Source organism: Pelodiscus sinensis, chromosome 6, assembly GCF_052426305.1.
Source record: "Pelodiscus sinensis isolate ZL-2025 chromosome 6, ASM5242630v1, whole genome shotgun sequence".
Classification (NCBI taxonomy): Eukaryota; Metazoa; Chordata; order Testudines; family Trionychidae; genus Pelodiscus; species Pelodiscus sinensis.
Genome location: NC_143057.1, coordinates 98,461,257 through 98,488,915, shown reverse-complemented (window position 1 = coordinate 98,488,915; position 27,659 = coordinate 98,461,257). Strand labels below are relative to the sequence as shown.

Genomic DNA, 27,659 nt, shown 5'->3' with positions numbered 1-27,659 from the left:
AAAGAGGCTCTTTCGAAAGATGCTTTCGAAAGAGCCTCTTTCGAAAGAAGCCTGCAGTCTAGACATAGCCTCAGAGACAATCTTCCATTGGCTTCCATGGAAATTTAATTGACTAAGCATTGTGGGAACGGCGCCATTTTGCATTGGGAAGAATAATCCTGAATATGTAAATATGTAGGTTTAAATTTTCAAGAATGACAAAGTTTGGGTGCCATTGAGAGATGCCACCCTAAGGGGTTCTTATTTTTTAGAATGCTGAGCCCTAGGAATATGAGGCCCTTTCCAGGAATCTCAAGTGTGGTGTCCAAAGTCACTTTTGAAAATATGGACTGTGTTATTCAACAAAGGTAAACAAATGAATGGGGAATGGCTGTAGGAAAGACTGAGCATGACAGTTAAAACCAGATTATAAATGAATGACCACACCAGGGTCATGTCTGAGTTCACATTCTTGGAAAGAGATATCTATTCTACGCCTCCGTCAATGAACAATTGTTCCCTGCATCATATTCTGCAATGCTTTGTCAGACATATTAAATTACCAAGCGGATCATGCCCCCATCTTCTCCCCATGGCAATGTGTGTGTCCGAGTTTCTGTCATTAATCAATAATGAATTATAATTAAGGGAGGCAGTGTTGCCTAATAGATAGAGTATCGGACCAAGATTTAGGAGTCCTGATTTTATTCCCTGTTATACCACTGCTCATCTGAGTGACCTTAAGCTAGGGCTGTTAAATATCAGTTAATTGAATGGACGATTAACCTCATGAATTCTTATTGGTTACTCGACTATTCTATAGTCCTCGGGGGCAGGGGCAGGAACTGTATCAGAGGCAGCAGTGTGAGGTGCCAGGCAGGAACTGGTCCACAAGGGGAGCCAGTTTAAAAACCAGCTCCCCCTCACGGAACAGCTGCTGCAGCCCTGTGCTGCTGCCTCTGATACAGAAGCAGCAGCGTGGGGTGGAAGCAGCCCCTGTCTAGGGGGGCAGTCTGAGCTCCCAGACTGGGTGTGAGCTGGAACTGAGCCGGGCTGTCTGCCCACCCATCTCCTAATACACTTTGAATGCAGAGCCACCACAGGAGTAGGTACTGGACCCGGTGCAAGCTGCTGACCAGCCTGCTAAAAAATGTTCTGTCAGGACGGGGGGAAATGCATGTAGTCTATAGCATTAACCGATAAACTTTTGCTTATTGATTGATCAGTTACTCGACTACACTATTACATCCCTACCATGAACTAGTCATGTCACCTTGTCATACCTCAATTTCACCATTTGAACTGGGGAAAATGTAACATGTCTTGTGATCTATGGATGAAAATCCTATATAAGAGCTAGGTGTTGTGATCTTGTACCAGTGATGGAGAGGATGCAGTCATTTCACCTCTAGTTAACTGTAGGTGAATCTCAAACACTACTTTAGAATCTGTAATTTCCTTTTCTGTATGAATTATTGTATATTTTGAATAATTGAAGGAAATGGACCCTTAACAGAAAATGTATGACTATAATATTAGTAAAAAAAATTAAATTTGATTAAGAAAAGTAAACATTACTGGGAGGGTGACAGAGAGAGGGGATGCAAAATGCAAAAATGTAAGGAGCAAGATATAGATCTGGCTTACATAAACTCAGTCAAATGAGACATGCCTTTGGCTTCTTAAGTAATTTAAACTACATCTCGGAAAAACAGTTGAGAGAGGAAAGATGAGAAGATCTTTTTATAATAAAAATTAGAAAAAAATATAGGCAGGATGAATCAAATTAGTGGTAGAGAGACTGTATTTATTTTTAAACAAGAGAAAGGCAAGAAAAGGAAACTAAAGAAGTCCCTTTGGCTTTATAACAAGTTACAGGCCACCCATAAAGATATATTTTAAACTAATTTGATTCTTTTTGTGGGGAGCTCTTTCCTTTTGTTTTCTTGAGTTATACCATGCATAATTATATCAGTGTGCACTCATCTGAATCATGCAACACACAGTCACTCCATTTTTCTTAAAGAACTAGGGGCCTCATCCAGGACTCCAGTCCAGAATATGCTTATTGAAATCAATGAGATAATTCTTATACTTAAAATAAGCCACATGTCTAGGTTCCTGGTTGAATTGAGGCCTCCAATGTAGATGTCCTGCAGGACAGTCATAAGTCTATCTTCCAAAGTTTCCTTTTGAGCCCTGGTGTAAGTAATATCCCAGGGATAGGGCTGAAAGAGCATATGGGAGCAGGGAAGCCCTCAGCCAGGTCAGTAACCTGAGCAAGGTGTATGTGTGGGGAAACCCCATGCTCCTGTAAGAAGCGGAGCCTGAAGAGGAAGGGTTGAAGCCAAGGGCAGCCAGCCCACAGCACTGCCCAGACTGCAGCCCCCCAGCATGCCCAGGCAGTCCTAAGAGCCACTCAGAGGATATTGTTTGGTGCTCTAGTAGTGATTTACAGGGCTCAGGGCTCTGCTGGAGCCCTGGGCCTCTTTGAATCACCAGGCCCCAGGGAAATTTCCCTCTTTGCTCCCCAAAGTTGGAAAGCTGGTATGGAAGCAGGGGTCCAGCATACACCACTGCAGCAAATCCAGATAGAGAGAAATGGTGATCCAGTAGTTAGGATACTTATGTCGAACTTGAAATCCAGGTTCAAACCCTTGTTCTTTCACAGCTTTTCTGTGTGATGTTGGGCAAGTCACCTGGCCTTTCAAGTCACCTGGCCTGCTTCCCAGGGATGTTATGAGGATAAAGTTTGTGAATAGTTCATATAATGATGACTGGACCATATATACATGCCTTAGATAGATCTCCCTATAGTTTCTTTGAGATTCTAAGTGCAACGTAAGCATAAAACACTATTTTTTTTAAATGCTAGGATTGCAGGTAGCTATTTTTTGTGCCTAGTTGCAAGCATAACCTGTTGAACTCTAAATGCTTCTGTCTCCTTCTTCATTAAGGATTCTATTTATAGAACTTTGGCTGCATTCCACTTGAAGGTCATATTGTTTATGCAGAATGAGCATTGTGCTCTTTCTAAAGAAAGAACACATTTTCAATCAATAAAAAAACAGTCTTTTCCCAGCACAAGGGTCCATAATTCTAAAGAAAGAGAATGGCTGAAAAACATTAATAATAATAATACCAAGATCTCTCTCTATATATACATATATATTAGAGTGTGTCAATCTGTCTGTGCATCTGTTTGTCCATTTGTTCAAGAACTCCTCCTAATCGTAAGCGCTAGGACCACCAAATTTGGTATGCAGTTTCCTCATACCATAACTTAAACCAAGGTCAAGGTTTGGTTGTGCCTCAAAAATGGGACATGCCAGGAATGGGACAGTTTTCCATAACATGGAAAGGGAAGAGGCAGAGAGGAGAGACATGATACTGAGAGTTGCCACTAGGGACAGATGCAGCACCAAGAGAGCAGCCAGCAGGGTGGGAGCTCCGCTGTCTTGAATGCCTGCACATCCCTTGACCAAAACCTGGAGCCTGCCCCCTCCCCCATGGAAAGCCTGCAGACCATAGGGGGCAGGGAACTGGAGGCCAAGGGCAGCCTATAGAGCCTTGACTCCCCAGATAGCATGAAGGCTGCAAGGGAGCCATTGGGGAAGCAGATCTCGAACCCCCAGATAGCCATAGGGGGGAGGGGTTGCTGCAGTAAGGGGTAGCCCCCCAGTGCCACGCCCCCCTTCCCCCCCCGAATAGCCTTCAGACCGTGGGAAAGGGAAATAGAGGAACAGTTTGCCCTTGGCCTCCAGTTCCCTGCCCCCTATGGTCTTTGGAGAACTGGGCCAAAGCCTCCAATGTGACATGGAGGAGCAGACTGAGGAGCAGGTTGTATCTGTGTAAAAGTACATCCTGCACAAGCTCTTCCCTTTCTAGTACATAGTAGTCACCATGGCAAAGCCCCCATGTACGCTGCCTCTGAGCTGATAAATGGTGCTGACAGCAGTAACTTCATCACTTGTCTTGCTAAGGGTAAGCAGCCAAAGCTGAGCAAGTTCTTTAAGGGGAGCTGATTGAGGAAACATGCTCCTTAACACTCTCTCTTTGCTGGTGTACCCATATTAAGTTTTTTTATGTTGAGCCTGGATATCATCAGTATTGCTACTCCAAACATGCAGAATTCAGGAGTCAGGCCCCTAAACTCATGAGATTGGCTTTAAAATTATGAGATTTTTAATATGGTAAATTTTGCATTCTTGTTCTTTGCATTCTGGCTTTTGAGCCTTTTAATTCATTGCTTGCAAGCTTTTCTCTGCAATCAAGAGGGCTAGAAACTTAGGCTACATCTAAACTGCAGTGCTTTTCTGGGATGCCATGTCGAAGGAATGTGACCGCTTTTCTGATTTTTTTTTCAAAAATGCGAACGCGGTCTTTCGACATCCCCGTAAACCTTGTTCTACCAGGCATAACGGGTGTGTCAAAAGAGCAGGTTTTTCTAAAATTTGGCACTGTGTATACATGCCAAATTTCAGAAAATCTTTTGAAAGAAAATTGGAAAAAGAGATACAATTTGCATACCACAAATTGCACATCTTTTTCCAAATTAACTCTGCAGTCTAGACGTAGCCTTACTGAGAAAAGAAGAGTTGAAATTCTCTAGGAGTCACCTGAGTCCATGAGCTGGAGCTGTAAGAAAAACACCCAATAATCTAAGTTTTGTGACAAAATTGTAAGAGTTGGCATCACTACTTATTCTGTAAACATGGTACATAAATATACACAAAACCGTGAAAAGGCATATGACGTATGCCTGTTCATATTTTGAAATTAATAGAAGTTGGGAGCCTAAATAACTTACAAATTAGATATCAGGAATGGAAACGCACATAACCCTGTAGGGGAACATTTTAACCTCTCCGGACATTAAGTAATGGATTTAAAAATAACCATTTTTCTACCAAGGAATTTTATCACTTGATTATAGAGGGAGACAGCTGAACTGAAGTTCATTTACAAGTTCAACACTACCAACTTAATATACTACAAAGGCAATTCCCCTGCCTTTGATATTCACATCCTCACACCAAATGCTGTGAATGGAACACATCTACCCTTACTTAATTAGCTTCATTAACACTTGTCCTCCAATTGATAAGTAACTTCCTTTACAGCTACATATGCCACAGACTTTGTAATTTCCACTCCTACTCATCTGATGAAGTGTGTTTAACCCATGAAGTTCATGACCTAATAAATGTGTTAGTCTCTAGGGCTGCATCTAGACTGGCATGATTTTGTGGCAATACTTTTAACGGAAAAGTTTTTCCATTAAAAGTATTTCCGCAAAAGAGCATCTAGATTGACACGGATACTTTTGCACAAAAAGTGCTATTTTAGCCATCGGGCTTTCTTGTGCAAAAAATTAAGGTGCCTGTCTACACTGGCCCTCTTGCGCAAGTATTCTTGCGCAAGAGGGCTTATCCCTGAGCGGGAGTGTTAAAGTATTTGCGCAAGAAACACTGAATTCTTACATTAGAATGTCAGTGCTCTTGCGCAAATTCAAGCAGTCAGTATATACAGCTTGCAAGTTTTTGTGCAAAAGCAATCACTTTTGCACAAAATCTTGCCAGTCTAGATGCACCCTAAGGTACCACCAGACTGCTCATTGTTTTTACAAGTATTTAATGTATATTCACTATATGGGCCTTGGTGTTTTACTATCATTCTTATCTTGAAGTTTCTGTTTTGAAATAGTTTCATGAATATCCTGTTAAATGCTGACCATTTTGCATTGCACTGCTGCTGGAATGCAAACCAGAATTCCTCTGGTTTCTCCAACTGAGAAATTACTAGTCATGCCAAATTTTAGATATGACTTCTCTTTGGATTCATTTCATGTATATGGAGCCTTATGATGTTAAAAAGTTAAAAGCTGTAAAGCTAAATTTACAAACACTATTAGAGAGACAAGGTGGGTGAGGTAATAACTTTTATTGGACCAACATCTGTTGGTGAAAGGGACAAACTTCCAAGCTAAGCAGAGCTCCAAAAGCACTGCAAAAGCCACAGGTGGAAAATTGTTTAGCATAGGTAGTTAGTGTATATTCTAAGGCAGTGTTTCTCAACCAGTGGTACAGAGAGAAGTCTGGGGGGGCGGGGTACACGAGAGAAGTCTGGGGGAGTATATGACAGAAGTCTGGGGGGGGGTACGTCATCACAACTGAAATTTGGAGAAAACTGAATTTTTGTTTTAAGTTTTACAACACTTTATTATTTTTGTACTTTTTACACCCAAAAATTTTATTGTCCGCCTGACTACTTGCATGTTATCAATCAGCAAACCTCGGTCAAATCCGTGAACTCCTTCAGTCCCACAGCTGTATTACATTAGATGGAGATATGAAATTGACCGAGTGGTGATGAGTGGTCTGTTATTGGCAAACTTCATTAATCTTTGGCATGCCTTGCTACTCAGTAGCATCAGTAAGTGCCAGCATACATAGCAGACAGACATAAACCGTCCAATATTACAGTTGTTGCTATCTGAAGTAAGTGATAAAATTGCTATTAATACAATTTTAGTTTAGTTTTTTGTAATTACAACTGAAGGGTTTAAAATGGATCTATTTCTTGTGAAAACAAAGAATAAAACTGCAGATTTGGAAGAAGGTAGTACACAGGAAACTGTGTCAGAAACATTTGAGGCAGGAAAACCTGTAGTGAAAAAACCACTCACCAGTGGTGGAAGTGGAAATTTTTCTGAGATAAGAAAAACATACAGTTACAATTCTGAATATCTTAAATTTAGGTTTACTACAAATGGAAAGGTACCCCCTTTACCACTTTGTGTGATTTGCTGTGAAACTTTATCTATCCACTGTATGAAACAGTCTCTGTTGAAACGACATCTTAATACAAAGCATCCTACATTAAAAGATAAATCAATTGATTATTTTACAAGAAAATGTGAAGGTACCAATATATCTAGTGCTATATAAACAGTTTGCTTTACAACTTAACGAATCAACAGATATTTCCAATTGCGCACAATTAATGGTGTTTGTCAGATACATTGACGATGAAGCTGAAAAAGGAATAAGCGAGGAAATATACTGCTGTAAAGAATTTGACACTAAAACAACAGGGGAAGAAATATTTAACTTGTAAAATTAACAGATTTTGAAACATGGTTTATCATGGGAGTGCTGCATATCTGTGTGTGCAGACGGAGCAGCAGCAATGGTAGGTCGACAAAATGGTCTTATTGTTCGATTAAAAACTATAAACTCTTCAATAAAATGGACTCATTGTATCATTCACAGAGAAGCATTGGCTTCAAAACAGCTGAATGAGGATTTAAACTCTGTGCTAGAGATTGTAGTGAAGACAGTTAACCTCATAACATCGCTGGCTCTAACTGCACGTCTTTTTCGTTCGCTATGCTGTGATATGGGATCTGAACATATTACTGTATTACTTCATTCCAATATTTGATTGTTGTCACGTGGAAGATTGTACAACCATCTATTTGAGCTAAAGGCTGAAGTTGCAGTTTTTCTCACAGAAATCAAATCCGAGTTAGTACAATATTTTCAAGATGAATTATGGATTTGCAGATTAGCCTACCTTTGTCACATATTTGATAAAATCAATAACTTGAACCTACAGTTACAAGGTTTTAATACAAATATCTTAATCTTGCACAATAAAGTACAAGCATTCAAGAAAAATTTAGGATTCTGGAAAAATAATGCTTTATCTGGAAATTTTGTGTCATTTCAATATCTTCTAAAAATTTTGTGTGGAAAGTGAAATTATTTTGGATGAACATGTCAAAACATCAATAAAGGAACATTTGACAAATTTGGAATCAAGTTTTGAATGATATTTTCCGGGCTTTGATGAAGCTGAACACAGGCAGAAGCTTTGGATTTTGAATCCATTTGATGACAATGCTATTGAGAAAGCATGGATTTCAGAAGAAATGAAGGAGCAATTTTTTGAGCTTTCTACTGATAGTTTACTAAAGATGCAAGGCATGGGACTTGGTGACGTTCCTGTCTTCTGGCAGAAAATTAAAGGTGACTATAAACAATGGAGTAACATGGCTCTCACAGAACTCCTCCCAGTCATATCAACCTATTTATGTGAGCAAGTTTTTTGGCTATGACTGAATTAAAAACTAAATTAAGAAATAGTATGTCTCCAGAAAATGATTGAATTTGTGGCCCTCAGCAGTTTGAAACCTAGGTCTGAACATTTGATTTCTTCCAAAAAAGCTCAAATTTCACATTAAATTAATTATATTTTTTTCTTGCAATTGTATTTATCACTGTTAATTAATGTTTGAATAAAAATGTATCCATATGCGTGTATGTATATGTTGGAATTAAAAATTTGACTTATTTTATGTTCATCTAATTTTTTTTATTTATCCTTTTCGCATAGTCATAAGTCCGATGGCAAGTTTATTGCTTATAGGCAATTTCTTCCATCCAACCAGTTACAATTAAGTTGTTTAAACAAATGCGTTACAATGGTAGAAAAACAATGTGTCTGAAAATTGTAGGTACTGAGGTACTTGTAATTTTTTTAAAGGGGTACTTAAACAAAAAAATAGAGAAACAGTGTTCTAAGGGACCATTCAAGGTGGAATGATCCATTAACACCTCGGGAGTCATAGAACAAAAAGAAAAGAGGGGGAAGGGTGTCAGTGGGTTCCAGGCTATAACTACTACTAAATAGTACTAGTGAACCAAGAACTCAAACAGTGCCAAGATCAACATCAGTTCCTAAAGCTGGAGAACATTGTTTGGGTTTCCTTTGGGAAAAAAGCTCCAAATTCTTGAAATATGTTATATAAGAAAGAGTAGTTATATAAAGGCGTTAAAGGGAAGTTGCATAGGAAGTGAATGGAAGCCCAAAATAAAAAGCAGGAATAGAAAACTAAAAATAAGAATCAGGAAAATGTGACTCAGCTGCAAATGCTCTCGAATTCTTCTTTGGTTTTGTATCTGTTTCTTGGGGGGAGGGAGGAAGTATTTTTGGTTTTTTGGTTTGTGTTTTTTTTCAGGAACATGCTAATATTGTGCTTGGATTTCAATGGCATTCCAGTTCATTATTTGTTCAAAAATAGATGTTTCTTTTATAGTAAGGTAGAATATTTTCAAATAATACTAATTTGATTTCATTCATCCCAGATTATTACACACAAAAAAAAACATTTCCCTTGGGCTTGCAGAAGGCAAATTTTTATGAATGACATGTTTCAAAACTAAACAAAAATCAAAGCTCTCTGGAATAATGCAGTTAGTGCTGAGCATTAATGAAATTGGGAATCTAAATAAAATTAAATGTTGCCATCTATTTAGGATTCATTTATATGTAATATCTGAATGGCAAAGAGCAAGCCAAAAAATTAATCTGAGTTGTGGATATCATAGGATTCCAATGTATTTAATAGGCTCACTAAGGAAAGGGAGAATATGATACAAATAATTTTTTTAAAAAACCCTCTCTGTTTAGCTGTATACTGAAATTTGTATTTACTGTAGACCCTTCAATGTGCTCTGAAAATCCATATGCAATTGTATTACCATTACAGATAAAGGGTTATGAAATTATTTATATTCTAGACTTTATAGAGCCAAATTCCGGGTGATGTTCATGACCATGTGCACACAGGATAGGCCTTGTTCACAGAGTAAAAGTATTCCACCACAATCCTCCTTCCCTGGAAACCAGCTCAGAGGCTGTTCTGCAGGTCTTTTGCAGGTATTAAATAAGGGGAGATATGGAGGGATGTTCTAGTATTTAAACATGAGCTCTGGTTGTTTAGTATTTAGTACCTGACCAGAGCCTCAGACAACTCCATTCTATGCCTGGCAAGAATAAATTATGCAGGTGAGTTGTGCAGTTTTGTGGTTGTCCAGAATACAGCAGCAGTTTTGCCTATTTCGAGAGGAAAACAAAAGATAGACATAATTTAGCCAACAATGCATATATATAATCTTTAAGATAATACTGTAGCTTTTATGCTATTTTAGTACTTTCTCCTTTTATTTCCAAAGGCTTCCCTCAGACACATCGATTGACAAAAATGCAAAGCAAACCACATTGGAAAATGTCAAACTGAAGACAATATTGCACTCTGTCAAGCGACGAGTTCCAACCTGTAAAATTCCTGTTTTCATCGGACACAACAACAAAAACAGGAAATATTTACCATTACTAACTTCACAGGTGTCAGGAAATACTTTCAAAGCACTGTGACAACCTAAATAGATCCATTTAAATAGCTATCAAGAAGGCACGCAGTTGCTCATAAATGTATTTTTGTTAAAAATGTGTTCTTTGGTATGTTTTCCTTAACATATGTTCCCCAAGAGCCTACAACAGTGTGTTTACACAATAATTCTGATTATGGAGATTAGAAAATAATATGTCTCACAAAACTTGTATTAATATATTTATACATTTCCAAGATAATTTTTTTAAAAGTCTCAGTAAGTCTGTCTGTACTGTTAAAGCTGAGAAAATTATTTATCGGGCAAGTCTGTCTATACTGAAAGGATATCTACTGTACTCTATGTGGATAGTGGACACAATATGCCAATACATTTCAGGCTTTACTGTTCTTCTAGCTATGCATTTTATAGTCACATATAAGACAAGTAGCATATACTATCTCTGGATAAAGGATGCAGTATTATACAATCTATAATATCAGGTATATGTATATGACATATTTGAATGCAAAAATGTTTACAATAAATTGCATATTCTTAAAAACATCAATATCCATTTGAAGAAGATCCCAAGCAATCAAAAACTTTAGATTCTAATCTGGCTAAATTCTATTCAAGCAAGTGGTCCCTATATAATAGTGTATGGATAAACTGCTAGCAAGTGTCAGATATCATATTTTCTGTGACATTACACCTTAATATATTAAAACAATTGGACCACTCACATAAGTAAGATTTAATTTAATTAGGCCCCTTTGCTTTAAAGCAGTGGTATCCAAACTTTTTACACCCAAGATCACTTTTTAAATGTCAGAACAAGCCAAGAACTACCATCCCATCCTTCCCCTAAAGCCCCACCCCTTCCATGAAGCCCCTCCCTCTCTATTCTCCTCCTCTCCATCACTTGCTATCCCCAATCCTTATACTGCTGCTTTTTTTTCAAATTCTTCCCGCAAAGGAGGGAAGCCCTGGCACGCCCCTCCTCCAAGGCCGACTCCTGCCTACCGCACAGCAGGGAAGCCCTGGTGCGTGCCTCCTGCAGGGATGACTCCCTCCTCCCACAGAGGAGGGAAGCCCTGGCGTGCACCTCCTCTGGGGATTCCTCCCCTCCGCCCCAAGTTTCCGGCATGCCACAGACCTAGGGGAGAGGAGCAGCCAGTGCACTACCGGAACCCCCGGAAGTGGTGTGCAGTTGCAGGACTTCTGTTCACCCCGTAGGAAGCCGGCACTACCTCCATTGTCACTGGAGTAGGTAGTGGGGATTCTTGGGAGTGAGGGAAAAAGGGGGGACCCGAATGCCTCGCAATCGACTGGTCGAGCCTATCGATGGGTTGGTGACCACGGCTTTAAAGTGCATATGAAGATATAAGTAGATAGATTCAATTATTTGTATCCATATAGTTTACATTTATAGAAGAATGTAAATGGTAAAGCTTTTTAAATATTAAAATATGGCATTAAGAATCCCTGTTTGCTGATGGATCAGCTACTTTGATGATAATGACACATCACCACCTAGGAGTCTGAATTTCCAATAACACTCTTAGCCACATTAATGCTGATATATGAATATTGACATCAGCAGGGCTCAACAAACAATGTAATCTACTCGCCCGTGGTGAGTAGATTACACCCTGGAAGAGCTGGCGCAGAACGATCTGTGCATGCGCAGAGCGCAGAACCGTGTGGCTGGCGAGCAGGGCTCGCTGCTGCTCGGCGAGCCCTGGACATCAGTAAAGAATTACAATTCTATACATTAAACAAGAAGAAAGATAATCATATAAAATAGCATGCCAACCTTTTATATTTTAGGAGAGAAAAGAATTCAGGACTGAAGTTCTGATCAAGTGAGAAGGAAAGATAAGCTGACAAGAAGCAGAAGAAATCAATACCATAGGGCTTAATAGGAATTAAACTGATGTCAAATACTATCCCAGTCTGGATATGTCTACACAGCAACGTTTTTCTGGAATAAAGGCTGTTATTCCCGAAAAACAATTCTTGTGTCCATACTACTATCACAATCTTTCAATAAAAAGTTGAAAGAATGGAGGGGTTTTTCTGACGGAAGTAAACCTCTTTCTACAAGGAAGAACGCCTTTTCCAAAAAACCTTTTTCGGAAAAAGACGTGTGGATGTGGAAGAGGGAGTTCTTTCAAAAAAAGAGTCCTCCAGGAAATAACATAGGTGCCCTAGTGGCAAACTCCATCCAAACTAACCAGAACTCTATAGCTCCTGTCTCCTGCCAGCTCTTAAAGCTGCAGGCACTTTGTACAAGCCTTGTGTCAGGAAGCCGGCCCAGAGAGCTGCATCTCATTGCATGGCTCTAACTGCCACCCTACTTTGGACCCATAGCCCAGATACAAACCCCCTGAGACCTCCCCTGGCCCTCACAGGGAGCATGACCAAGGCTCCCAGAACCCAGCCAAGGGCCAGAAAAAATGTGTGTCATCATGGTCCAGGGTGGAGATTCTGTCCCTCCTGGAGATGTGGGATGAGGAAGACACCCTACAGGATCTCTGCTCCCGGCGACGCAACGTGGACATATAAGGCCAGATGGCCAAGGCTCTGGCTACAAGAGATAATCAACCCCACACCCTGGAACAAGTCAGGAGCAAGGTGAGAGAGCTCCAGCAGGTCTATGCCAGGGCAAGGGAGCGCAGCTCTCGCTCCAGGGCAGACCCCACTCCTGCCCCTATTACAATGAGCTCCACCAAATCCTGGGGGGTGCTGCAGCCCTTGGGTCTAGAGACACCCATTGTCACCCACCCGGGCTCCCTGGCAAGGAGGCAAAGGAGGACAAGCTGTAGGAGGAGGAAGAGATGGCCAGCACATTCACCCTCACCCTTGAGCCAGTACCAAAGGGCCTGGATAGCTCCCAGACATCTTCTGACGGCAGGGAGAGATCTTCAGGTGAATGCTCTCAGTTTTTCACACACACAGGGTGGGCAGGCAGGCGCAGAGGGGATGGGGTGTGATCGTCGCTCAGCCTTCTTAGCCTGGACATCGTGTTGCACTCCGTGCACGTGGAAGCATGTGCAGCACCAGTCTTTGCCATGTGGCCTCAAGAGGCATTCCCAGAGCATCCCCGGCCTCCTGCTCACAGGCTCTGGGGAAGCCATACACATGTCTGATCCCTGTGTGGGATGCCCTCTCACCACAAGCCACCCCTGAAAGCAGGCTGAACACAAGAGCAAACACACAGCTGCACACAGACCATGGTGTGCCGCACACGGCACATGGGCATGCCTGCATGCACAAGGCCCCACCCGCTCCCGCGGACAGCACTGCCAGGTGCAGGTGTGTGTGCAGCCCTCATGGAAGGCTAGGCTGCTCTAGGCCCTTCTCCTGCCTATGGGATCCCAGTGTGGATGGACACTTCCCTTGCCTGCTTGTCCATGGGATGGGGGGAAGCAGGAAGCATGGTCCCCTGGGCACCTCATGGCCCCTGGGTGGCAGGGTCTTCTGTGCAGGCCACACATGGCCCTGCTCCCAGGACATAACTGTCCTCTGGCCTGTGGACTGGTGCTCACTGCTCACAGAGGAGGGCAAAGACTCAGAGACAGTGTCTGCATGGATGACTGACCGCCTCTCCCTCCTTATTCCCCACAGCCAAACCAGCCATCACTGAGGGACAGTCACCACCAGCCAAGGCAGCTGCCTGACCCCAGGGGAGCCACAAGAGCCAGAGAGTCCAGGAGAACCTGATGAGACAGCATGTGGCTGTCCTCTGGGACCTGCAACAGACCCTGGCCAGAAGGTCCAGGATGATGCTAAGTGGCAGAACCAAATGTGGGCTCAGCTAGTGCAGCAGGGCAGAAACATGTGTGCTACCGTCTGTGAAATGATGGCACACCCGGCTCCTGTCCCTGCTCCTTCCCTCCCTGCCATTCCTGACCCCGCTCCAGCTCCCCCTGCTGCCTCTGTTGTCCCAGGCCCCACCCATCCCTGAGGTCACCAAGGTTCCCAGTCCCTGGGCAGCACTTCTAGCTGCACCATGCATCACTCCCAGCCCTGAGCCGCCTCCCACCTCTGACCTGATCCAGGTTCAGAATCCCCTTCGTTACTTTTATTATGAAAAAAGATACAGTTCTTTGTTTTCAACACAAAACTGGTGTATTTATTGACTCTACAAGGAAGGGGGGAAAGGAGAGGTTGCTGTAGGAAAGGCATAGTAGGGGCAAGGCACAGGCCCCCTAGTGGGGAGGCCCTGAAGAGAGTTACTGGAGTCCAAAAACTCTCCCTCAGGCCCTCCTGGATGCACACCCCCACCTGATGTACCTGACAGTTTGCAGCTGTGTGCAGCTGCTCGAAGGCCTTCCCTTCCGGCCAGCTTCTGCCCCCTCCCCAGTAGGAAGACCTCTCCCTTGCTCTCCACAATGTTGTGGAGACTACAACATGAATACAACATTGAACTACCATTACTCTCGTGGAACGAGGTGTACCAGTAGTTCAAATTAGAGAGCCTAATTCGAACTACCTACTCCATGCCGCGTGTAGCCGCGGGCACGGAGTCCGCACTAAGGGGGATTTAAAAATGGCGGCGCCTGTCAAGATGCAAATGAAGCCCGGGATATTTAAATCCCAGGCTTCATTTGCAACTTCGAATGCCTACATTATCCACCCTAGTTCGAACTAGGGTGGCAGTGTAGACATACCCTTAGGGAAGTGAAAGGCAGGGTGGAAGACAGGTAGCAATGCTGGCAACATTAGCAGCCTCCAAAAAGGCATCTCTAACATATAGGGCTCTGGCCTCACCCCATTTGCACATCTGGATAACTGCAGCAATGCGGAGTCCCATACTCACATTTATACCAGTAGAAGGGACAGTTGCTGCAGTGTTCCCTAGAGTCCAGGTGGTATTATACTTTTCAGTGGTCCAATGCCTAAATCCATTCTGCCAAGCAGAGTACTTTTTCCAACTACAGTAGACTTCCGATAATCCAGAACCTATGGGACCTAGGTGGTGCTGGATTATCAAATATGCCGGACTATCAGGAGGTACTATAAGCTGGTTATATATATACTGTATACATTATATACTGTATATAAAGTGTTCTTAACTCTTTTTATTGTACATACTATATACAGTATACTGTAATGTTTTCGGTTTTTTAAGCCTTTTTTACCCTTTTTGCTCAGTTCAGCTGCTGCCGCTGTTACCTTGTGACTCATTTTTTGCCAAAGCTCACTCACTAGGCTCTTGCCATTTTGATGCCGGACTATCAGGAGTGCCGGACTATTGGATGCCGGACTATTGGAGTTTTACTGTACCCGGCACACCACTGCTTCACAAGGACTATAACTTTGAGGGGTTCAACCTGTTAGTCAGTTTCAGCAAAAACAAGGAGTCCTGTGGCACCTTAAAGACTAACCTAGGGTATGTCTACACTACCCCGCTAGTTCAAACTAGCGGGGTAATGTAGGCATACCGCACTTGCAAATGAAGCCCGGGATTTGAATTTCCCGGGCTTCATTTGCATAAGCGGGAGCCGTCATTTTTAAAACCCCGCTGGTTCGAACCCCGTGCAGCGTGGCTACACGGGGCACGAACTAGGTAGTTCGAACTAGGCTTCCTAGTTCGAACTACCATTACTCCTCGTGAAATGAGGAGTAACGGTAGTTCGAACTAGGAAGCCTAGTTCACACTACCTAGTTCGTGCCCCGTGTAGCCGCGCTGCACGGGGTTCGAACCAGCGGGGTTTTAAAAATGGTGGCTCCCCGCTTATGCAAATGAAGCCCGGGAAATTCAAATCCCGGGCTTCATTTGCAAGTGCGGTATGCCTACATTACCCCGCTAGTTCAAACTAGGAGGGTAGTGTAGACATACCCCTATTTATTTGGGCATAAGCTTTTGTGGACTGGAATTCAATTTGTCAGATGCATGAAATGAAAACTTCAGTTTGGCAAGTATATACACACATGCAAAGACAGTTGTGTTACATTACTATGCAAAGGACCATACATGCTTCTTTTGTTTTAGTTCATTGGTAATTTGCTTGCTTAGTATTAATTGACATTATAAGTTTTCTTACTTAGCGCAATTTGAAAAAATTACTGATTTCCTGCTACTTGTAGTGATTACAGTCAAATTTGAAGAAATGACCTGTAATATTGATCTAATTCTTTGTTTAGTTTGGGTTTTAGTTTTATTCTTTAATTTATGTCCTCCAGGATTTTAGTTTTAGTAGTTCCATAATCCATTCTAGGAATAGACCCAAACATGTAGCAGTCAGAAGGATATGAAATTTTCTTTTATACAAAATAATAATCCCAAAATTGTTCATTTGCTTCATTTATTTAAATACTGGTAGTTTATGTAGCATCCAGCTTAATCCCCAAAAAGATAATACTGACTGCCAAAGAGAAGGAAACTCTTAAGACCCTATTGTCCCTTCTTCATGGATCCTGCATATAATTCAGGTTTGTCTGATACCACTTTTGTGTTTTTTACTATAACATAGGTATAAAAGGAACTCAGTATTTTTCTGTCAGTAGGTAACCAATGTGTTCTTTTAAGAGCACAACAGTTATTTACTGCTATGTTTTAAAATGTGTTAGTAAATCTGTAGCTCACATGGCATGAATTAGAAGTCAACATAACAGTATGCCAGATGGTAATATCTCCAATTTTGCAGTGAATTTTCTCAGGCAACAAAATTTGGGTCAAGCACATAATTCAAGGGAAAATCTAAACTGGGTGTGATCTAGCCTGCCAAAGGCTGTCTCTACATTCACCTTTTGGCTTTAAATTCTCCACTGTTACTACCACTGATGCAGCTTCATTGGTGGTAGTTTGTGATGTTGTGCTGATGTCTAACTCTCAAGGTTTAGGCAGCATGTTGGTAGAAGTGGTAGCCATTGCATGGGTCTGCACTAGCTTTTGGTATAGTTGCTTCCTCCTATATAGACCCATTGCCTTCAGTGAAAATATATTTGAAAATGGTGGCGGCAGTGTTTGTTCAATATCACAAAGTCACGTTGAAATCAATATTAGATGTTGACGATTAGGCCTTGTCTACACTTATCGGCAGATTGGCACTCTAGAGATTGATCTCCCAGGACTTGATCCCACTAACTCAACCACTGATCACACTCCATTGACTCTGGTACTCCAATGGAGTGAAAAGAGTAGGGGGAATCATGGTAAATCAAACTAAGGTACTGTTACCTATCAGCTTTGTGTTCTTGGGGAGCCAGAGTATAGTCACCAATCAGCTCTATGTTCTTGGGGTGCCAGAGCATAATACTCATGAACAGAGCTCGACAAAAAATGTTATCTACTCGCCCGTGGCAAGTAGATTACACCCCGGAAGAGCCAGCGCAGAGTGATCTGCGCATGCGCAGAGCGCAGAACCGTGCGGCTGACGAGCGAGGCTCACCACCGCTCAGCGAGCCCTCCTCATGAAAGACCCCCCCGTCCCCATGGCGTCTGCTTGAAGAAAAGACAAAGCAATGAAAAGGCAGAGGAAGACACACCTAAACCCCTCTGGGCAAGGGTGATAGAATTAAGGAAACACCTCTAGCCTCATCTGCATGGAAGATAGAACAAACTGATATCTACATTAGCATACAGAATGGAGAACATCATTTCCAAAGCAAGAACCACACTGAACTATGAGATACAGAAAGTAGAAAAGTGAGAAATATCTGCTCCAGATACTAATGAACTCATGCCTACTCTTAGCCTTTACCTAAGTTCAAGATACCTATATTGCCCAAAATTCCTGTGGGGTTTGCTCATCAGGTAGGTTACTACCAGAATGGTTGTGGTGTGAAAGTGGAGCTAGGGAAGTGCTGAACCTGGGGGCACATGAGGGTGGCAGCTTAAAGTGCTGTTTAACCCATCCCACTGAGTCCAAGGGCACATGAGGGACACAGCTTGGCATTGCTGTGCAACCCAGCCTACTGAGCCCCGAGACATATAAAGGGTCAACTTGTGAGTGCTGATTAACTGGTCCTATCAGACATGCTGTTAGTGAATGTGAGTATCTGTGTGTTTGTCTGATTCTTGGGTGGAAGAACCCAGTTCTGGGGAACATAGTTCCTGCAGGAGAGCTCCATTAGAAAGGAATTAGCAGTAGAGAGAAGTAAAGCTGCATATGAGAGCACAAGTAATACAAGCAGCACACTGATAGCACCCGCTTAAGTATAACCCTTATACATGAGCATACCCCAGAGTAACAGACAAATCTAGTAACAGTACGTTGACTCCAGCTACACTATTCACATAGCTCGAGTTGCATACCTTAGTTCGACATTGCCCCCTAGTGTAGACCTGGCCTTAGTTTATGGGGTTTCTTGTAAGTAGAGCTGTGGGGAAATTGCAAGCAATTTCATATATTTGACAAAAAAATGAGAGAGAAACCTTTATATTTACAAACTCCTCTCTCTGCCTATTTTCTAACCAGACTTAGACCCTCTCAGAGTTGAGATAACCTGTGTAGATCAGGGAGCAGAATTTTGGACCTAATATGCAGTGTGTATTTGCTGCACCTGTACTAGCTGTGATCTCACTATTGTCAATTTTACAAACTGACTCATGGACAGAGAGAAAAGATGGTTTTCTAGAGGATTTATTGAACAATAATAAACATATACTTTTTTAAAAAAAACAGCTTCTTAGATTTACATTCAAGAACCCATAATGTCATTCCTGACACTGTAGGAAATAACAAAAAAAAGTATGTAAATATTTAAGACATTTAAATAACGTTCTCTGGACCAATAAAAAATATGGGTCTCTGGCCCTGTTCCCATTGAAGTCAATTGTCACTGACATCAGTAGCTGCAGGATCAACCCTTGTGCTTGTAAATGTTTCACACCAATAGAGCATTTTACAGAGGTGCTGTCTGTGCCACTGTCGTCATGACAGTGACAGCACTTCTGTTAAAATCCCTACTTCAATCATAACAGCCTGTTGCATGCTAGCCGTGGTTTGTCGTTTCTTCTGATTGTTGTAACTGCAGAGTTAAATTAACCATTTTTAATTTGTAGACATTCCCTGTTGTGACATAATTTTTGTTCTTTTAGGTCCTAATCCAAAATCCATTGTAGTCAATGGAAAGATTTGGATAAACTTTAATTGATCAGTCTCTAATAACACTGAAATTATTTTGGTTTTCTTTTGTTGGGTTCTTTTACATTTGTTTTTAGACCCCGCACCAAATTGTTACCACTAAGGTCTGCATCCTCTCCTACTGAAGTTAATAACAAAACTACTAATGATTTCAATGGAAACCATATTGGGTTTCCAATGAGACCAATTTATTTTATGAGCCAGATCCTCATATATGTAAGTCAAGGTAGCTCCTTTAACTTAAATGGAACTACATTAGTTTACTCTATCTAAGGATCTGGCCTGAGCCCAAGTCCCAATGCCTCCCACTGGGGTGGAGCTCAGGGTTAGACTTCACCCTCAGGTCCCAGAAAATCTAATGCTGATCCTTGCAACCTAATACAATGGGGATACAATCCACTTCAAGGTCCTAATGCCAAATTTGAGAACTTCTGGCTTAAACTAATTAGTTTATTCTAACTAACAATCTGGCTTAGTTTTTTAATTAAAACTGCAAAGCAATTGATTTTTATAAATGGGCTTCTGCACATGAGCAGTATTAGCTATTATATAAGTAGGTTTTAATGTGTGCCTATGTAAACATTATGATGTTTTATGCCATATCAATACATAGCCAAATAAGGACCGAGTGAAGAATTAGCAACTCCTACCACTCCCTAAGGCAGTGGTGGACAACCTCAAGGACCATGTGTGGCCCATCAGGGTCATCTAAGTGCAGGCACAAGACATTTTGCTGATGTCAACCAGCAGGCACCGTCCCCTCCCAGCTCACAGTGGATGCAGTTTGCTGTTCCAGGCTAATGAGAACCATGGGGGAAGCGCCTGCAGGCTAAGGGGCTGCAGGAATGTTCTGGCTGCTGTTTTCTGCTGCTTCCATTGGCCAGGAACAGTGAATCATGGCCACTGGGAAGTGCAGGGGGCAGTGCCAGTGGATGGTCAATGTCAGCCAAATGTTTTGAGGCCCACAATCAGATTACCTTGATTGTCAACATACAGTCCCCCGGCCAAAGCAGCTGCCCACCACTGCTTTATAGAGATGAAGGAGATGAAGAATTGGGCACTGAGGTATCCTAGTGTCTCTACATTCTCTGATTCATTCCAGTTCATTGGGCAGAAACATGTGTTATCTATAATGCATATTTATGCTGATTCTGCAGTACTCCTTCAGGGCCTCTACAGGCTACTGAACACAAAAGCCACCTTTTGGAATATACTTTAACTCCATATGTGTTTTTACATAGTATCAGGTAAGTAATTCACACTGTATACGTTTAAGTGTTGAATTTAAAGCAGTGGCGTTCATATTTCATTGCACCATGACCCCACTTCTGACAACAAAATTACTGCATGACCTAGGAGGAGGCACCCGAACCCCACCTCCCTGTGTAGGAGGGGAGGGATCCAAGTCCAAGCCCCAATGCCCCAGACAGGGGTGGAGCTCAGGTTTAGACTAATGCTGGTCCTTACAACCTATTCAAATGAGGGTGCAATCCACTTTGATGTCCCAACCCCTAGTTTGAGAATCTTTGGCTTAAACTAATGTTTACATCTCGTTAGTTGTCACGAAACTAACAAAAGCCAGAATATTCAAAGTTAAGGTTGAGTTAGTGAATTTGCACCATGATGCCATTTACATTAGTATTATTCTTGTTGGTGTGAGTCAAGGACATCAGTTTGTAGCTTTGCATTTCCAAGCTTTTGTCAATATGTGTCACCCTGACACTGGCTTTGTATTAGCAGCTTTTACTTACAAAAAACATCCACTGAATTCAATGGGAGTTTCCTTGCATGGGGACTGCAGGAATGGGCCCTTAAACATTGTTCAAATGCTGGCAGGTGGGTAGGCACTGGTTTTCAATATTACTGTACATTCAGCAATCCACAATACATTTTAGTGTTCAAATATTTATCAAAACAAATATCAAAAATCATGTAAACTGTACAGTCTATTTTGTAAGTAAACATGTTTTCTGATGATGCACAGAATCACAATTGGTCTTTAGAGGTTACATTTTCATATGCTATAGTTATATTTCATTTTTAAAGTGTGTTGTTGCATATTCAATAATATGTGAGACATGTGGGCATTTGAAAGTCCTGCAAATGTAAGTATCAGCGAGGATTTAACCATTTCATTACTGGAGAGCTTTTTACTTTCTCTTTGACAAATTCTTCCTTTACAGAATTACCATCCCCCGATGCCATGTCAGTCTCTGAAAGTTAAAAAAAAAAGTGAATCTCACATAAGTTGGATGAAATACAATGTTCTTACACATCTACATCTTTAGGCTGGAAAATATTTTTTTTAAATCTCTGACTGATAATCCATGTTATCAGTCTGTCTCTTTGCTGCCAGAGTCATCTAGTTACATCATTTCCCCAGAACTATAGCCTGTAAGTCACGGCTACTCAACACGTGACCCATGGGCCACATACAGCCCGTGGCCTGTTTGTTTGCAGACTGTGGTGAGGTTTGCATTTAAACAGGGCTCAACACCTGGCCCAGGGGTGGGATCCTTTGAACCTGGCCTCCACTGGGAACACATTCCACAACAGTGAGGCCTCTCCCAGATGGGGTGAGCATTGAAAGACGCAAGCGGACGGGCTGGCTAGAACAGACTGGTACAGGGTGTTGGTGTTTCTAGCCCCCAGGAAGGAGGTGCTGGGAGAGCCGGGGTATTGTGGGAAGTGCTGGCTGCTTAGCTTTGTGGGTAGAGCCTAAGAGGTGCTGACTGGTTCATGTTGGCCACGTTTGAGTCCAGCACCACAGCTTAAGACTTAATCTTTGTATTCATGCCCATCAGTGTGAAAGAAGCTATTTGCACATATTTGCATATATATTTGGATGTATATGCAACCACACTTAAGTTGCAGTCCTCTGCCTATGCTGTGAATATCATTGTGCCCCCTGGGGCTTCCAAAGTTGAGTAGCCCTGCTGTAAGTAGTGTGGTCTAAGAGTGTAAACTTAGGACAAAGAACTAGGGGTATGTCTACACTACAAGACAAATTAAAATACTCAACTTCAGCTACGTTCATTGCATAGCTGAAGTCAAAGTAGCTTAACTCGACTTTTGGTGATGTCTACACTGCAGAAAGTCAATGGGAGATCACTCTTCCTTCGACTTCCCTTACTCTTCATGAAAGCAGGGTTACTGGCATTGATAGGCATGCTCCTCTCACTTTGGATCAGCTGTCTTACCTAGATCACTAATTTGAACCCTGGACGATCGACAGTGGCAGCTTCAATCTTCCTCTGTAGTGTAAACATACCCTAGGAGAACTAGGTTCAATTCTCATCTCTGTCCTAGACTTCCTGTGTAAGCATGGGCAAGTTGCTTAATCACTCTGCACCTTGATAATAACAACTTGGACTAGATAATCAGCTGATGAAAATATGTGAATTTATACTGGTCACATTAGCTGGGGATTTGGCCCACAGTGAGTGTCTACCTGGATTGTGAAGACTCAAATTAATATTAAGCAAAGTTCTTTGACATCCTCATATGAACTACTATGAAATAGGTTACTGTCATTAATTGATCTGTCTCAAGTGATGAGTAAATCTAGAGTTTTGGAAATCTGGTTGAAAACCTGGACTCATTAAAGCCAATGATAAAACTCCCATTTACTTCAGACTTTGGATCTGTAAAATATTTTGATCAAAGATTGGTGGGAAACAGACCTGGAAAGTTCATGAGAACGGGATATCTGAAAGATACGACTCTCCTTCCTCCCTTAACTACACTCATATATATGCCTACTAAATCTTTAAAACTTTGGAAATATCTGATGTAAGTAGGTTTAATTAAATATATAATTTTTAAACATAGGTAGAATAAATGTCTATTACTATTTAAAAAGTCATTTTCAATTTTCAATCTTAGTTACTGTATTACGTCAAAGTACTGTGATCTGTAGTGATGAGCAACTAAGTTAATTTGATTCAAAAAAGCAATTTGCTGTAGAATTAAAGACCCTGAAGTTTACTAAAGCCTGGTCTTCACTGGAGAAAAAGGTGATTGTATTACCATGTGTTACCTACTGTAGTTTTCACATGTTAGCTGATGAGGTAAACCAGGTCTATACCTACCATCAGTAATTTTCCTTAAATTGATCATAGATGCTAAAACTAAAAGATGCCTTTTCCAAATTAGGATTTTAATACATTTTATCATATGTTATACCCTTTTACCTAATATGGATGCACCTATAGGTTATTCTTTATCTATAACAAGTTGAGAAAAACATTACTGTGAGCTCTCAACGGGGAAATTGTATTATTAGTTATTTGCACAGCAGCATCACTGTACACATACACAGTATAAAATGGTAGAACAATTAAACTGAAGTGCCCCATCAAGTGTTACCTGTGTGTAAAATTAATTTTCTTCTGTTTGGTGGCTTTGCAGCAGAAAGTTGGAAAAATGGGAACTTCAAACACTTTCCAGTTACTCTGTCACATATGCCAGACTGGCAATTGCAAGTTTTTCTGCATTCCATTCCATAGGTACCATAAGAACACTCTGAAAGAAGACAAATTCAAAAGTCTTATGTACCAAAGTAATTCCAAAAGGTGCAGTTCCTATTCTATACTGGTTCCTTCATTGCGCTCCTCACTGTAGTATTTGAACATCTTCTAGTAGTGGTCTGCTATTAGTTTTCTTAACATCTTGTCTGCATATGTTCTTAAAAGTAATTTCAGCATTTTGAAATGCCAACTTTTGTTTCAGACCATCTCCACTTATTATTGCTTATGATTATTCTTTATTTTCTATTATACATCTTTCATCTTCAATAGAATGTGCAATAAATACAATTTTATCCTGATTAACTTTTCCCTGTAGCATGTGTAGCATTATATTGCAAATTAAAGGCAATGTAAATGTTGAGCATAAATATGCAATTAAACTAGATGTAGAGTTAAACATATATGCAGTATCTTATGTTTTCCTTATTCCAATTCATATAAACAATTTCCATTATCAGTGGGAATGCTTCAGAATTTCTTAAACTTATAGTCCAGGCTCAATATTAATTTACATACATTCATAATTAATTTCCAGTCTCTGATGAGTCTGTATTCAGGACAACAGAACCTTCTTATCAGCCTCCACTGAAGCTGCCATATCCTGCCCTAAGGAGCTATCCAGCATGGTAAATGTATTCATCAATCTTGAGTGCCTATAACCCACAAGAAAACCCAGCATCAAGTGCAGTGAAGAATGTGAACATCCTATTTTGTTGAAAAGCTCACACTCAGGGTATGTCTACACTAGCTCGTTAGTTTGAGCTAGGTAGAGTAATGAGGGCAAGCGGAGTTGCAAATGAAGCCTGGGATTTAAATATCCTAGGCTTCATTTGCATGTTCCCAGGCGCTGCCATTTTTAAATCCCCCTTATTCCGAACTCCATACCCGCGGCTACACGCGGCACGGAGTAGGTAGTTCGAATTAAAGATCCTAATGAGGATCCATGAGGAGTAACGGTAGTTCGAATTAGGATCTTTAATACAAACTACCTACTCTGTGCCGCATGTAGCCACGGGCACGGAGTTCGGACTAAAGGGGATTTTAAAATGGCGGTGCCCGGGAACATGCAAATGAAGCCCAGGATATTTAAATCCCGGGCTTCATTTGCAACTCCACTTGCCCTCATTACCCTACCTAGCTCGAACTAACGAGCTAGAGTAGACGTACCCTCATTTGGGAAGGCTTCTTTAACAGCATGTATCTGCTTCCCTTGTGCCAGCCAACAAAGAGCCACTTGCCTGAGAGCAGAACATTCACGTCTGAAGAAGTACTGGACATTTTAAAGGAATCTCAACCCAAAACTTTGAATCTGACTTGAGCCCTTCCTGCCTTGAGAAAAATAGCCATGAGTAACTGGTGCATTCAGACACAGAATCTTCCTTTTCTCTTTCAAACAGGCAGTAGTCTGAAATTCATCCTGAGTCCTCTCTTTGAGCTACTTTCATTAGTACGGTATTTGTTCCCAAGAAATATCAAAGTGAGTATTCATTGAGGGGAAAAGATGAGATTACTCAATCTAGACAGCTGCTCTAGGGTTCTGATTTGAAATTATACAAGAAATAAGTAGCAATGTAAAGATCCCAAATTATGAATATTTAAAGTCAAACATTTTATTGTGAAATTGAGATATAGGCTAACTCTGTCTAGACCTTTAACTACATTTGAAGAATTCACCCATGAACAAGCTGGAACAAAAGGCTTAACTTGTAAGATATATAAAATTTTTGTTGGAAAAGTTGTTAAGAAAATAATCCAGGTGAAAAGATAGGTGAGGGATTTGGACAAAGAAATTGATTTGGATGAGTGGGTCTTTATGTGGGACAAGGGATGTGTGTCTTCATTAGGAGTAGCTCAGAATTTTTTTATAAATTACCACATCAATGACATTTTACTACAATTAACATCCATCATATTTTTGCTATAACAGAGATGTTCTGTTTGATGGAAAAAAGGGTAAAGTGCATCTGGTGGTTACTGAACAGGAACACAGGTGTCTTGACCTGTGACACACATGTAGCAGTTAAAACAATTAAAACAACAATAAAACACCACCAAAAATGAACATTTCACAGCACACAATTCTCATCTACGGGAGAGGATGAAGGAAAGAATAAACACATGTGACAGATGTTAGGCATATTGCTTAATGCACTCCTAGAAGGTGCTGAGATACTGCAGTGATGGGGGAGGTATAGAAGTTTATATAGACTAGAAATAGAATATAATAATAAATGCACACAAATCCATATAGGAATACTGTGTGACTTCATTGTTTTTTAAAGGACTGAGAAATGGGAGTAATTTCTTCTGTTAACAGTTAAAATTTTATGCATAATAAAAGCCTAATCCTGCTGCCCTATGTCAAACATCATAAAAATATTTAAAGGACAGTTTATAGCAATAGTGCAAAGCCTTAATCCTCTGGACTGCTTATTCTAATTTGGTATTAAATTAGTAAGTGTAACAGTAGCATATATTGATATAACATTTTTCACCTAAGGATCTAAGAACTTTACAAAACTTGATTAATACTTTGAAATCTCAGACTAGTGATTTAACCTCAGATTACCAGTTTGTAAAAAAGTGAGTAAATGATGCAGTTTAGGACTGAACCCAGGAATCCTGAATCCTGTGTTATAGTATAAGCATAAAAAGTCTATCTGCTAGCAGTACTCATGTCAGCCAAGTTTCAATCCACCAAAATATTTCTTCACAATCCAATCTACAGAGATTGAATTTCACTTTTAATACTCTTAAACAGCGGAAATAAAAGCTCTTTTAATTTGAGAGGATATTTTTTCACTCTCCTCTTTCCAAAGGATAATATTATTGTTTGAAATGAAAAATCCCACTTTTAAATTGTAACTTTCTACAAGCAGGAGGCCAGCAGTAAATTTAGGCAGTAGACAAATGTAAGTGAATATTGTTTTACCTTTGCAGATACCAAATTCATCACCAAAGTCATCCTCTTCTGTGTAAAACTGGCACTTCAGCCCAGGCCCACATTTGACACCATCCATCCCTGAGACAGTGCGGTAGCAGGTCTCCCCCAGGGCTGCTGCACAGACTCTGCAACACCCACAGTCATCAAGCACGGTTCGCTTACAACGCAACGTACTTTTACACACATTACTGTCACAAGGTTCAGGGCAATCTACTGCATATTTTGCACTCCAAGCAGTTCCGATGTGCACCGGTACCAGGAGGATGGTGAAAAACAGGAAGCTCTTCATGTCTTACAGTGATAAACGCTCAGTTCCAAAGAGCAGGTTTAGTGTGCAGCCTGGTGGTTTTGTGCAGAGGAAAGCAGCAATACGGAATCCAAAGTAGTAGCTGCACATCAGCCTATACGTGTATGAGCTTTATACAGTGTGTTGCCCACATGCTTTGCCGTCGTCAATTTCCTCAGTCCGATAGTGCTGTCCTCCTGCCAGCCTCCCTTGTTTTAGTTTATAAAATCCAGGATGAAGGTTGGATTAGCACTCTGCTGCCATCCAGGAATTGAAAAGCCTGAGCTGATGTAATCTGTTATGTTTAGTTGGTTGTTTTGCATGAGGACTAAAAACGCTCTCACATCCGTCTCAAGTGCTCAAGGACGTCTGCCAAAAACAAAAACAAACAAAAAGATGAAGTAGGTTACATACCTTCTTTAGGACAGGAATTGTTCTGATGCTGGCCATATCACTTACAGAACAGCTTTGTCCTACAAATAGAGTTCATGAGGCCAGGTGAAAAATCATGTCCAACTGTATCAGTGCTAAAGGAAGCTTATTTTTAAAAGTACGTCCTTGCTTTCTCCTCAGTAAGTGAGTTATTGGCTACTTCAAAGTAGACAATGTGATTACACCATGTAGCTAACATAAGAATAAAAA

At 41.1% G+C, this 27,659-nt stretch overlaps 1 protein-coding gene across 1 annotated transcript; it reads right to left on the bottom strand.

The window, feature by feature from the left end:
- Positions 1 to 18,736: 18,736 nt before the first annotated feature.
- On the bottom strand, positions 18,737 to 27,352 carry ESM1 (endothelial cell specific molecule 1). The gene is made up of 3 exons (XM_006139542.5): positions 26,720 to 27,352; positions 23,627 to 23,782; positions 18,737 to 21,471 (listed from the first exon to the last, which is right to left on the bottom strand). The coding sequence occupies exons 1-3, from the start codon at positions 27,018 to 27,020 to the stop codon at positions 21,371 to 21,373; spliced, it is 558 nt and encodes a 185-aa protein (XP_006139604.1). The 5' UTR covers positions 27,021 to 27,352; the 3' UTR covers positions 18,737 to 21,370.
- Between the last annotated feature and the right edge of the window lie 307 nt (positions 27,353 to 27,659).

What these genes read in the sequence shown, in the direction of transcription:
- ESM1 (XM_006139542.5), bottom strand. Translation starts at nt 27,020, where the DNA reads ATGAAGAGCTTCCTGTTTTTCACCATCCTCCTGGTACCGGTGCACATC. An exon ending in TGAATTTGGTATCTGCAAAG is followed by an intron (nt 23,783 to 26,719) that starts GTAAAACAATAT and finishes GTCTTCTTTCAG; the next exon opens with AGTGTTCTTATGGTACCTAT. An exon ending in AAAATTAATTTTACACACAG is followed by an intron (nt 21,472 to 23,626) that starts GTAACACTTGAT and finishes TTTAACTTTCAG; the next exon opens with AGACTGACATGGCATCGGGG.